General features: G+C 34.2%; 1 protein-coding gene across 10 annotated transcripts in view; it reads right to left on the bottom strand.

Moving 5' to 3' along the window:
- Positions 1-565: 565 nt before the first annotated feature.
- The window catches only part of phldb1a (pleckstrin homology-like domain, family B, member 1a), a 64,024-nt gene continuing 52,302 nt past the window's right edge, over positions 566-12,287 (bottom strand). For all 10 annotated transcript variants that reach the window (XM_038289111.1, XM_038289110.1, XM_038289109.1 and 7 more), the window contains 4 exons: positions 10,740-10,886; positions 8,779-8,998; positions 4,063-4,148; positions 566-1,397 (listed from right to left, as the gene is read on the bottom strand). In XM_038289111.1, the coding sequence (XP_038145039.1) occupies positions 1,257-1,397; positions 4,063-4,148; positions 8,779-8,998; positions 10,740-10,886 (594 nt within the window). In that variant the 3' untranslated portion in view covers positions 566-1,256. The remainder of the gene's footprint in view (positions 1,398-4,062; positions 4,149-8,778; positions 8,999-10,739; positions 10,887-12,287) is intronic.

Here is a 12,287-nt window from a genome sequence, read left to right as displayed (position 1 = left end):
CAGTTTCACGCCTGTGGGAAAACTTCCTTATTCTTCTCCTGTTTATGCATATCAAAGTAGATTCAGCTCTACTGTTTCCTGCCGAGGTCTGAGCGCCAAAGACTAAAGTAATTGTATCAATAAAATTCTTCTCTCTTCTTTCCGTGTGAGTTTTTCAGATTTAACTGATTATTAGAAAATTCACAAGGAGATTTCAGAGAGGCCTGCCACCTGCAGCACAGTTTTCTTAGGGTAGAAAGATTGTGATTGCATTCGTAGCAGCTTGTGCTGCTATACATTGGGTGACTTATGTTGCCACAGTTTTGGCTACTTACGTTTGACATAGTTTGTGGTGACTTATGCCGCCATGGTAACTCAGCTGCCGATACCAGTAACGTACACCGTGTATGTTGAGTTACAAAGTGTACGTTTGAACTTACACTTTGAGCTGTAGCTGGGTACAACAGTGGGAAATATTTTACAGTGTATGCCCAGCCTAAGGCAGCCAGTCGCAACGGGCCAAAGCTGTCAGGAAATTAAATAAAAAAGACAATAAAAACAACAATAATGACACAAAACAGAAAAATCTGTTTAATATATTTTAATTTATATTTAATATGGATTTTAGCATATCATAACAATTGTACTGTAAAAGCTGCTTTTTATTGAAATGTTAAAAGAAGTATTTGATATTTTTATACAAAGTACAAATGTATCGCTCTGTTATGTACCTGAATGAAAAGCTTTTGGAACATATATAAATACAGATATTAACAAAGGACATGTAAAAGTCGTTCACTTATGTAACATAGATTATTGTGCTTAAAGGCTATAGAAAGGTTTCTAGTAATTTAATGTTTTGAAATATTTAAAATCTTACTACATCTAAAGAAAAGGTAAAAATATATAAAGGGATAACTTGATGTTTATATCTGGTTTAGATGTGTAAACAGTTGGAGGTTTAAAAGAAAATTAAGAAATCTTAAAATGATTCTGCCTGAAATGTTTTAGATCACATTGAAAAATGACTTTTTTTATAATGTCTCAATCTCAAAGCTGATTCAGTTTCATTAAAAAAGCACCACTGTAAGTCTGAGCCCTTATTTAGTTGCAGGTTTCAGACTTTCTATGAAGTTATTCTCCTCTTCCTGTCCCGACCAACTTCAGTCCATCCATTCCAGCACCAGCAGGAGTTAGATCAGGTCAGCACCCAGGTCTCCTTTTGTTTCCTTTGTTTCCCTCTTCATCGTCATTATAATCATCCCTGCTTCCATCTCTCAGCTCAGAAACTGTGTGTAGCCCTCTGCACCTGTAACTATGACGTCCATCCAGATCCTCATGGCCTCAGGAGACGGGGCCACCATGTAGTACAGCCGATCATGAGTTTTCACACAGAAGGTCAGGGCTGGATTGGGACTCTAGGTGACAGGAAGAGAGGATTTTATTTATTTTATTGAAACATGGACGCTTTTGAACAAATAATTATTGACAAAATGAACACTCCTGTCAAAAATTTTTATAGTCTTTACAAAGAATTTCTCTCATTTTTAAATTCTATCCAGACTTTACGCTAAGCAAACCTTTTAAGTGGGGGAAGAAAAAAATGAAACACCGTTGTAAACAAATGTTTAGAAAATACCATTACAATCATAAGAAGGCCTATATTCTTTTCCTTAAACTTTACAGGTCATAGCTAAAACCTTTTAATAAATGCTAGTTATTAAAAAAAATGCATCCACAGAATCCCCAGAGTGATACAAGATAAAAGTAGGCCTGATTATTTTACTGTAAAAAACAAAAGTATATTAAAAATTGTTTTATAAATTTTAAGGGTCGTAAATATATAAAAATATACAATAGAGCTGAGAAATGGCTGCATCTCTACATTTACATTTCGCAGATTAAAGCCAAGCAAAACCAAAAGAAGCAAACTGAGGATGATAATCAGTGAAGCTTTTTAGAACTGGTACCAACCTAAGAAAATATGAAGGGAATTTTGTTCCATTATTGTTACAAGAAAGAAAAAAATGTGTAAATAAAAATAAATCATCATAAATTAAACTTTTTAAATAAAAAAAGGCTTTGAGAGTAACTTTGCTGTTTACTCAGATTTTGTCCTTTGACATTATTCTTGAGTTCTAGTTTTTCCAGAATTTCTAACAGTGATTAATATTTTAAATTTACTTCAAATATTGGGTTTCAGATTGACTTTTCCGAATTAAAGTCTTTTCCAATGTCTTTCACAGATCACATTCTCTTTGCCACTAATCCAATACAAATGCTTGTTCCTAATGCGTACAATGACAATGCAGTGATGTTGTTAATGTCAATGCAGAGCAATAGAAATATGTCTTTGATGCTCAATCCAAAGCAAAGTAAAGACAATGTGATCTTTAACACGTCCTCTATACAGAATGGAATTCCTAAAGCTCAATCTTAATATTAAAAATATGAATAGGTAAGAACAAAAAGAAAATAAAAGATCTGTAAAAAAAATATAGAAAACTGAGAAACTAACGTTTAAAAAATTGTACAGAGGAAAGTAAATACAATATGAAAAAAATAAAAATCTAAAGAAGCAGCAAAGATACTTACAAAGTATTTTTTTAAATAAATATCTTTCAAAGTTTCATTACTAGTTTGATTTCTTTTTCATAATTAAATTTACAACATTTCTATTTATTTAAATCTATAAAACATTGTCTTAACTTGTAATAATAATGGAACAAATGTACTTCAGAAGAAAGGAAAGTGGTTCAGAAGCCACACCAAGGTGTCTACTCCTCCTGAACGAGTCGATTAAAATTTGGCAACTGCCTGGAAAACAGCACAGGACGAAAGTGAGGGCAGAACTTACTGGCTGGGAGGAGAGAGAAACTTGTATCTATTATCTTTAAGATGAATATATTAACACTTGTTAAGAGTACTGGGTCTCCTCTGATGCTGTCTTCTCTTAAACTCAGACATTATCTATGCAATTTAGGTCTAGAAAAGCAACTAAAGAAAGGCAAAGAAAGGGGATTTTTGCCAAAAAAATTGTCATTTTTCAGTCTGGAATCATCCTAATTTCTGTAATAGTAGTAATGTAGTTTTCTATAAAAACAACAAAAAAAAATCTTATCATGGATTCTAAAAAAGTTCCTGGAGCCTCGCTGATCCTCCACAATATTTCTATTGCGGAAGAACCGTTTCCATTTGGCATCAGAACTTTTTCCAAACAGCCTTTTCATTCTTCATTTCTAACCAATCTAGTCAAAGCATTTCATGCATAAAAGCTCAACCTTGATGTCATTTGTTCCGACCACTCTTTTCTAATGTAAGTCTTGGTACATTTGATCCAACTCTATCTATTGAAGTTTGTGGCTGAAGCAGAGAGGTTTGTTTTGTTTTTTTTCCCCTGAAGAACTACTTAGCAGTAACCATAAGATCACTACTGAGCTTATGGAGACTCAATGATTAAAATATTCTTTGACCAACAAATAAGTCCTTAAAATTGAAATGTAATCTAATAAACAGTTATTTACTGAAAAAATATCTTATTTATTTTGTTATAATGTTACTGTCTATTCATATTTTACTGGTTAAAAGTGTAATTCATCAACCAGCATTTTTATAAAATATTTTTTTTTTCTTTGAGTTTCATTCCATCCATTTTCCACCTCATTAAATAAAACTTCCAATATTAAGAGTAAAAATATGCTACTTTAGCAAAAGAGGTTTTACTTTTAAGGGTTTTTAGCACATCTTTACCAATGCTGCAAACCCATCTGTCTATTTGTGCAGTTTTCTGTTTAAAAGTATTACTGGGTTTGTTTAAACCTAAAAGATCTTTTTAAATCCAAAACATGAATACGTTGTGTGAACAGATTATCTGAAATTTGAAAGCTTATCAAAAACATTTCTTTTTGGTTATTAGACTTCCTAATTCCTCAACCTACAGTAAATGAGGAGAAAAAAATAAATAAAATCAATCCTTCACTGTTATTCAACTATCAACTTTTTAATTTTGTAAACAACAACATAATACATAACTCATGCTAAAAATGTAACATTACAAAGTATTTATAGTAAAGAAGTGTTTACCTTGGCGGCGCTGCGCAGGTGATCATAGTAAACCTCTTCAATCGCCTGAAAGTAAATGAGCCCTTTCAGCTTGGTCTCGTGCTTGTCTGAGAGGAGAAAAAGAAAATAAATATATGAAGTTACATTAAATTACATCTTGTTGCACTGATGCAAGACCTCTGCCAGACCGAACTCTAAACAGGAGAATCAGAGGTAGATGGAGGGAAACTGTGTTCTAGTGATGGTGCTTCATTTTCACTTGAACTAATCTTGAGTTTAAAATAAAAACATATAGCTTTGTGTTTTTCACACGGTATCATATATGCATCTTATAAATAGACACAAAATATAAAACATAAGGAAGAACAAAAAAACAAAACAAAAGTTAGAATAAACCAACAAAGAAAAAATGTTTGACGTAAGAAAAAGCAGAATTATGAAGCACATTTTATCTGCTTTTTGTTGTGATTTTTTTTTTCATGTTTCCAAATGATAATTCGTAGACTTTATTTATTTGAAGCTCTTTTATCAAATATATATTATTAGAAGTCAATAAAATAATAAACACTTTCCCCAATTCATTTGTGATTTTTATTTAGAGAATTATCCAATATCCTTAAATTCTCTTATTATTTATATCTTTAAAGGATTTAAATCTAAGGTAGTTTTTAATTGCTCCAAAGGTTAGGATAATGGCATGGAGGCCTCCTAGCCTCAAAGATTTAAAGCTCATCGCCCAAATAAAATCATCAACAAACATGCATTTTTTGATTAACCATATTCCAAATTTTTTTTTCTCAAAATTGATGCTCCTTTTTACTTTGTTTCATTAGTTGTTGAAATATTTTAGTACTGGTTCTTATCAGAAACAGATTTCTTGTTGGTATGTGATTAAATCTGCGGTTTTAGCCTCAATAGCAGAAAAAGTAAAAAGAGAAGCTTAAATCAAAGATAGCGAGAATGGACACAAAACAGAAAAAAGGGATAAAAGTCTTTTCCCCAGCAGCTTAGGCTCCATGAATAGGTATGAGCAGAAGTGCATCAGAGCAAAAGTTAATTAGACGCGTGAGTCTATTTCCAGCTATGCCTCAAGTCTTTACCATCCTATTAATCTGACTTGTTTTCTTCAGTCGCACTTTCTGGAATGTCTGCATTTCTCTTTCTGTGCCTTTTTGCTGCCGGCTAGGTTGAACATTCCAATAAATGTAAAAAAAAAAAAAAAAACAGGAGCTGGACTGTTGGCTATCATATTTGATGTTTTTTAGTTGAGAAATGAGCAGGTCGGATGTTCTCTGTCAGATGTCCAGTCTGTTCTTTGTCCCTCAGGTTTCACACACAGTCCTCTTCACGGCTCGCTGAAGACTTTTGTTCAAGAGTTGTGTTCAAGTTAAAGCTTAAGTTGCTGCTGACCTTCTGGGCTTTAGAATCTAAAGAGTAATTCCTGACATTTCTTCACATTAATTCTGCCTTAAGATTTTCCAATTTGTCTCGCCCAAATAATCAAGAGTTATTTATCTGACTCTCCTTAAAGAATGGAGATGTAAACATCCTCAATTAACGGCAGTCTTTTAAGTTGTGTTCCACACTTTTTTTCACTCTACTTTCCCTTCTTCATAAGTCAAATCTGCTTAGTAATGAGATAAATGTTTTTGAAATGTGAGTTTCGTTTTATTAGTCACGAACAAGCCAGGAGCTAGCCTCCACACCGTGAAAAACACATCCAGAGAAACTATTGCATCTTGTTTCATCACCGTCATCACCATCATCTTCGTCAGGAGTGAGCGGGTGAAAAGGCTAGGCTGGTGAATGGAGAGAGGAGCAAAGCGAGCAGCGGTGTCAAGATTGTAATTTTTTTTTTGTTCTATTTTGAAATTGATTGTAAAATAATGCTTTCAAAACATATTGGTCAATTATTCAGAAATCTGCTTTTGTATCAGACTCTGATGGACGGGAAGAACGAACTGAAACACTCACAGTTTTTAAATGAAAGAAAGACAGGAAAAACTCCCCTGGATTTAAATACCTTCCAGGTAGCTAAGTATTTGGAAGGAGAGCAAATAAAATATATGATTTAAGATGAAGGTACAGAATGGTCCGAGGAGAAGCAATGTAGGTTTACTGTGAACTGAAAGGAAGCTGAAGGCCCAAAGCAGGGATCTTTAAAAGAAAGTTTACTGATATAATAAATGCAAATTAACAGAAGAAACTTTAATAGATGTTCACTATAGAACAACATAATATAAATTTTTTTAGTTAATCATTTACTATTAAATGTTCATTCCATTTAAATTGTCCCAAAATATTAAATTCAACGGAAGTTCAATTTATAAGTCCTTGAAAGCTCAATGAGCTGAAATAACTTTGCTTTGACAAAAAGTGCCGCCCAAAACTCAGTAATAAATATTTCTATCTGTGAGAAGTCTTATTAATTGAACGCTGTGTTCCTAAAGAACATAAAGCCCCTAAAATGTGTTTTTATTATAAGATCTGAAATGAGAACCATCTCTAACTGCAGGAATGGTCCACCTTCTGATGTCAGTGAGGTGGTACAGGTCTCATTAGGGCTGCTAGGTTTATGCAGTGGTTCTGCCAGCACTTAGTTTATAAGAGGTGCAAATTGAACATCTGCAGCCACATTCTCTTCACATGCCTCACTTCTGCTCAGTGGGTAAAAACTGCAGGAGAAAACTCCTGTTATCTGCTGTGGACTTCCTTTATGCAGTCCCAGTGGGAGGCATTTGTTTTAAGCCAGGTTCTACAACCGATCCTGATACTCTTCCAACTATTGCAACAAAATTCAGAATTGATTAAGTGTTTACAGATAAATGTTCCCAATTGAGCAACTTCAGAAGCTAAATACAAATTACACTCCCAGGATATTTTTAATCCCCATTTTGCTTTTACCATTGATTGCATTAGTTTGGCTTGGAGTAAAAGATTCGCAGTCAAACCCATACGTATTCATGCACCTGGAATATTTAAGCTAAAAACTATTTGCTTTCAGCCATGACGTTTGTTTCAGAAATAATGAGAGGTCGGACAAAAAATGTAAAAAGTAATGTCAAAGGAGTATGGGTAAAAAATAAAAAAAAATAAAAAAAGAAAGAACAAGATTAATTCCAACATAAATCTGTCAACTGTGCATGCATGATTATAAATCTTAGAAAGACATCAGAACAGACAGCATGTCTGGTGTGAATTCTAGATGGTCTCTAAATCATATTTTATTCCAGGTATTACGGGGACTTCTGTCACTCAGATTTACATATTGTCTCTAAACGGCACGTTAATGTTAATTTAACACTATAAATGAGGAAGACAACCCCTGTGTGACCCCAGCTGTTTGTGAACCATAAACCTACGCATTGTTATATTTTCATAAAAATGTACCTACAGATAATGTTATTGTACTGAAATAAAAACAAAGAATAAACATAATGATAATAACAATAAGTGTTATTATTATTAGTATTATTATATTTGTATTATTATGAAAATAAATAATAACAATGACATTTAACTATAAAATGTGGAATAATATGGAAATTAATTTTATAGATATATATACATTTCAGCAAAGATCGCAGGATTTGGTTTTCTCATGTTAATGCACCACATCTGTATCACACTCCTCAGTGTTGCAATTTATTTATGGTACTTTATTTGTTTCCTCATTTTAATCCCTCTTTTGTCTCAGTTAAATTGACTGCCCAGCTGTTTGTGAACCATAAACAGATGTGAGGGATTGCTTTGCAGTCAATGATTCAATGCAATCAGCTGGTTTTCCTTAGATAGAAAACTTTAAACCGATCTGAATGTATGATCTGGTTGAATTGTCTCTATAAAGTGCCTTGAGATGGCAGGTATTGTGAATTGCTGCTATATAAATAAATTGAATTGAACTGAACTTACCTCTATGGGAGGTAAATTATAGTGTTGGGAAATATATTCATCATGGTTGGGGCTCAACTACTTCTCCTCTTCTTTATTGCAGCCGTTTTCAACATTTTAATATTGAGAAGTTTTTTTGGAAATAAAGCGAAACAAACTGACAAAGACTGTAATATTGTTCATTTCCAGGTGAGGGCACCAAACATTATTTGTCTGAAACAATGTCACATTGTTGTAGTTTCTCTGTTTAATGTACTAATGCTATCTAGCATTCACACCTTCCTTTCCTTGTGTGAAGGAATGTTCTGCTGTTATCACTGAGCTCTGCTCCAGCTCCTTTAAATCCATATCAATGGCCACAGCATTTAAACTGTGAAAAGGGTGAGGGAGAACTCTTCATTGTACTACAAGTTTTGGTCCTCGCTGTCTAAAAAATTAAAAAGCTGAAGGGTAAACTTTAGAAGAGATAGTGTGTAGGGTCACATAAAGGCCCACCTAAAGCACTGGTTACTGTTTTAGTATTATGGTCTCAGAAGAGGCATTTAGCTTTCATTTATCTGTGCTGTAATTGCTCAGAAACTCTGCTTTTAAAATTTCAAATTTTGTCTAATTTTATCTAACTGACAGTGAAACTTTTTATAATCTTAAAAAAAGTATTTTTTTCTTTGACTGCTGCAGTAAGCTCTACTCTGTGTCCAGTTCCCACTTTAAATCCCAGTGAATTATACTGTTTCCTTTCATTATAATCAGACAAAGTATTAAAATAAGTGTTGGTGGATTTATAAAAGGCATAACTTTATATATTTAAATCAATATTGACACAGATCCAGCCTAAGTTGTTCTCACCGATGTAATAGCAGAAGTTTCTTTTGAGACGGTCGAAAACGAACCAGCGTTTCTTCCAGGATTTGATTTTTCCTCCCATCTTCACCAGGTGGCCTTTGCACATTTTCTCGGTGAGGATGACGAAGGGGCAGGTGTCTATGCAGTGGCCACACGACTCCACATGGGCCCGAAGGTCAAACTCCTCCTTCCGGTTTGGCAGGTAGCGGGTCATTGGACGAGCCTGTGAGAGAAGAGCCGCATGGTGTTTATGTTTCCTGCTAAACTAGTTTTATCTATGTTTATTTAAAGACAGATTTACTGACAGAATATTTCTCAGACTTAGATTTAGCTGAGGGTTTAATCTCACATTGCTGCCTATTACTGATTGAAGGCAGTAAATCGCCTCCTGGCTAGTATGGCCACAGCCCAGGGCTCTGAACACCATAATATTGAGTAAAATCATTATCTCCCATTTAAAGGGAATTTAATTAACAGATATGCATTTCAAAACTGTTTTGAATAATAAATTAAGCTCCATGAGTTATTTTTTGTACTTTAAACAGATACAGTCAGACTGTCTGGATCACTCCTGCTTTTCCTCTCTCTGATTGCGTGCTGTGGTTGTGAATCTCTTTAGCTGCAGGAAACAGCCATCTCGTAATTAAACAACAAATCAATGTCTTTTCTCCCATCCTAGAGGAATAAGGAAACACAGCTAGATCAATCTTTAGTACAGATGTAGCTGTGTGAAGTTAATGCAGGACCAAAAGAGAGCAATCCCTGAAAGCTCACTGAAACCCACTAAAGGAATGTTTAAGAACCAACCGTCCTATTACAGTATGAGCTATGTGACAATTATGATATGACCAGAGTATAATTATAAGTGCCTTTCCTATAAATAAACATTTTCTATAAATAAACATTTAATAAACCCTTTATTAATAAGTGTGTGATCCCTAATATAGGAGTTTTTGAGACATCTACATTATTTATTTTCTTGAAAAGCAGAAGCACTATAACAAGACCAATGTAGTAAACAGAAAATGCATAATAAATTGCATGGAAATACTTTTGTATCACAAATGATCCAAAACAAAAACAACATTTTTTAATGTGTTACTAGACTAGTGTTAAAAATCTGTAAATCTGCAGTACAAATCAGATGTGGGTAGAACTATGGAAAAACAATTGTATTAATAAAAAAATAACTAAAACATTTGGTATACCTTCACTTATGTTAACAATCTGTTTTGAATATTTTTGTATTTTACTCTTTAAAACATCAACATTTGTAAATATCTTCATATATTTCTGTTTTCTTACATTAATCAGATATAATTAGTTACTAAGTACTTTTGCAGCAGAATATTTTTTTCTTTGACTTGATATACTTTTAGGGAATAATCCCTATTAGCCTTTCCTTTTTCTTTTGTCTTTCCAGTTTAACAGAGTAGCGAGGAGAAATTGGCCAACAGGGCTTCACATCGTATTATTAAAAACATTTATTAAGTTTAAAAAATTGTTTAAAAAATTACTGACATAAATCTAGTTTTTTTATTTTTGTCAAAGCAATACATGAGATCAAGGCAACATTTCGGCATTAAGATGTGTAACTATGATAAAAAACTGGTTTAATGGGCCTTTGCTCATTTAAGTTGAAGGGGATGAAGTGGAGATAATGATGACAGCAGATTATGTTTGATTTCGATATATTTCAACACTGAGAGCTGCTGGTAAAAACAATCCTGATTAAAGCCTTATATCACTGATATGTATACATATTTCCAACACCATATCCTCCTTTTTTCTTTTTGTTTCCACTATCTCTCCCCCCACCCCGCCGTCCTCCTCCTTGCTTTGACAATCTTTGATCTTCTTTTGCACCAAGCCTCCCTTTATTGCCTCTCCTCTCATCCTCCCCCCTCAAGCATCCCCTTACCCCTCTCTTCTCACTCTTCTTCTCCTCCCGCCGCTAAACTGACCTGGGAGAAGTGCTTCTCTCTCATCTTCACCTCCTCCTCCACTAGTCTCCGCCTGTGGGCCGACTCATCTTGAAGCCTCCTCTCAGCCTCCTCCCGCCTCCTCCGCTCCTCCTCCAGCATCTGCCGCCGAGCCTGCACCTCCCTCTCCTGGGAGCGTCGGGACAGAAGAGAGTGCGGAGAGAGCAGACCAAGAGGGAAAAACAACAAGAGCGAGACGGGAATATATGTTAATGGCAGGCAAATATTGCAATACAAAGAAGACGAGTGTCAGAGGATGCACCTGGGAATTCAAGTCCCAATCCAGGGTTTTGTAAAATCTATCCCTTTAGTCTATGTGTGGAAAAGGGGAAGCTTTGCTGATGTAAAATGATCCTTTGCAGCTTTCAGATACTTACACACAGGTCTGCTTTATTTCAGCATAAAAAAAATTTGTTAAAAATAAAACACCGTCTAACTTTTTTTCTGAGAAAATCTTCTGCCCCTTTGACATCTTGGTTGCATTTGAATCTATTGAGGATGTCAAGCTGAAGATTTTCTTTAAAACATTTTGAGGTCACATTTTGGTTACTCTTGAAATGAAATACTTTGGCATTTTTGGCAAAAAAAAAAGTTTAAAGATTATTTTAGTTTTGTCCTTAATAAGTTATACGTATAATCAGGCTCTAAATTAGGGGTTCCAAGGAATTTCAACCTGTGATGTTAAAGATTATGCCGGCAGCCCCCCGAAAATACATAATCACCTAATTATTTTACCCTGAGTTTAATTATACACATATAGTGAAGTAATTGTATTCATTTTAAAATAGATGGTTTTGATTATTTAATTTACTTACATTTTGCAAGTTTTTATTATAATACATAACAAAATACTTTTATACCCTGTTTGTAAAAACAAGCGCTAGCGCATGTCATTCACCCCTGCTGCCACCAGACTCTACAATGCAATACTACAGTGGCAATAACTAAATGCAATATTACTAAGCTGTTTTTTTATATTTGATACCCAGTGCGATACATATATATATATATATATATATATATATATATATATATATATATATATAAAAAACACAGTAGTAGCCATTCAAAATTTCCCCACTTTCCTTTAAGGGTCCTTGGTTGGTCCCCTACAAATCCTTTTTAAACATCAATCTTTATATTAAAATATGCTTTCTGTAATGAAATATAGACATTAAGATCTAAAATAAAGCGTCATCTCCTGATCTGACCCTGTAATTCAGTAAAAGAATGGAATCAGAGTAAAAATCAGAGTAAAAAAATGCACACACAGAAGAAGGGAATTGGCTGGAAGCTGGAGGAGTTTTTGCTGAAAGTCGCAGGGGAGTGGACTGCCATTCAGCTGGCGTTTGACTGGGAAGGGCCACTCTGAATGGCTGCTACTGTATATATATGTGGACACACTGTACATACTGTATATACCCCATGCACCTTTTCCTCCTTTTGGCACCTTCTTCTTCTTTTTGACTATTGAGCAGATGTAACAGGTAAAGGTATCCTATGTGATATCAATAAAGTCAATAAATCAAT

The sequence above is a fragment of the Cyprinodon tularosa genome, unplaced genomic scaffold (genome assembly GCF_016077235.1).
Source record: "Cyprinodon tularosa strain WSP-4 unplaced genomic scaffold, ASM1607723v1 ctg263, whole genome shotgun sequence".
NCBI classification, from domain to species: domain Eukaryota; kingdom Metazoa; phylum Chordata; class Actinopteri; order Cyprinodontiformes; family Cyprinodontidae; genus Cyprinodon; species Cyprinodon tularosa.
This window is presented reverse-complemented; position numbering and strand designations above follow the sequence as displayed.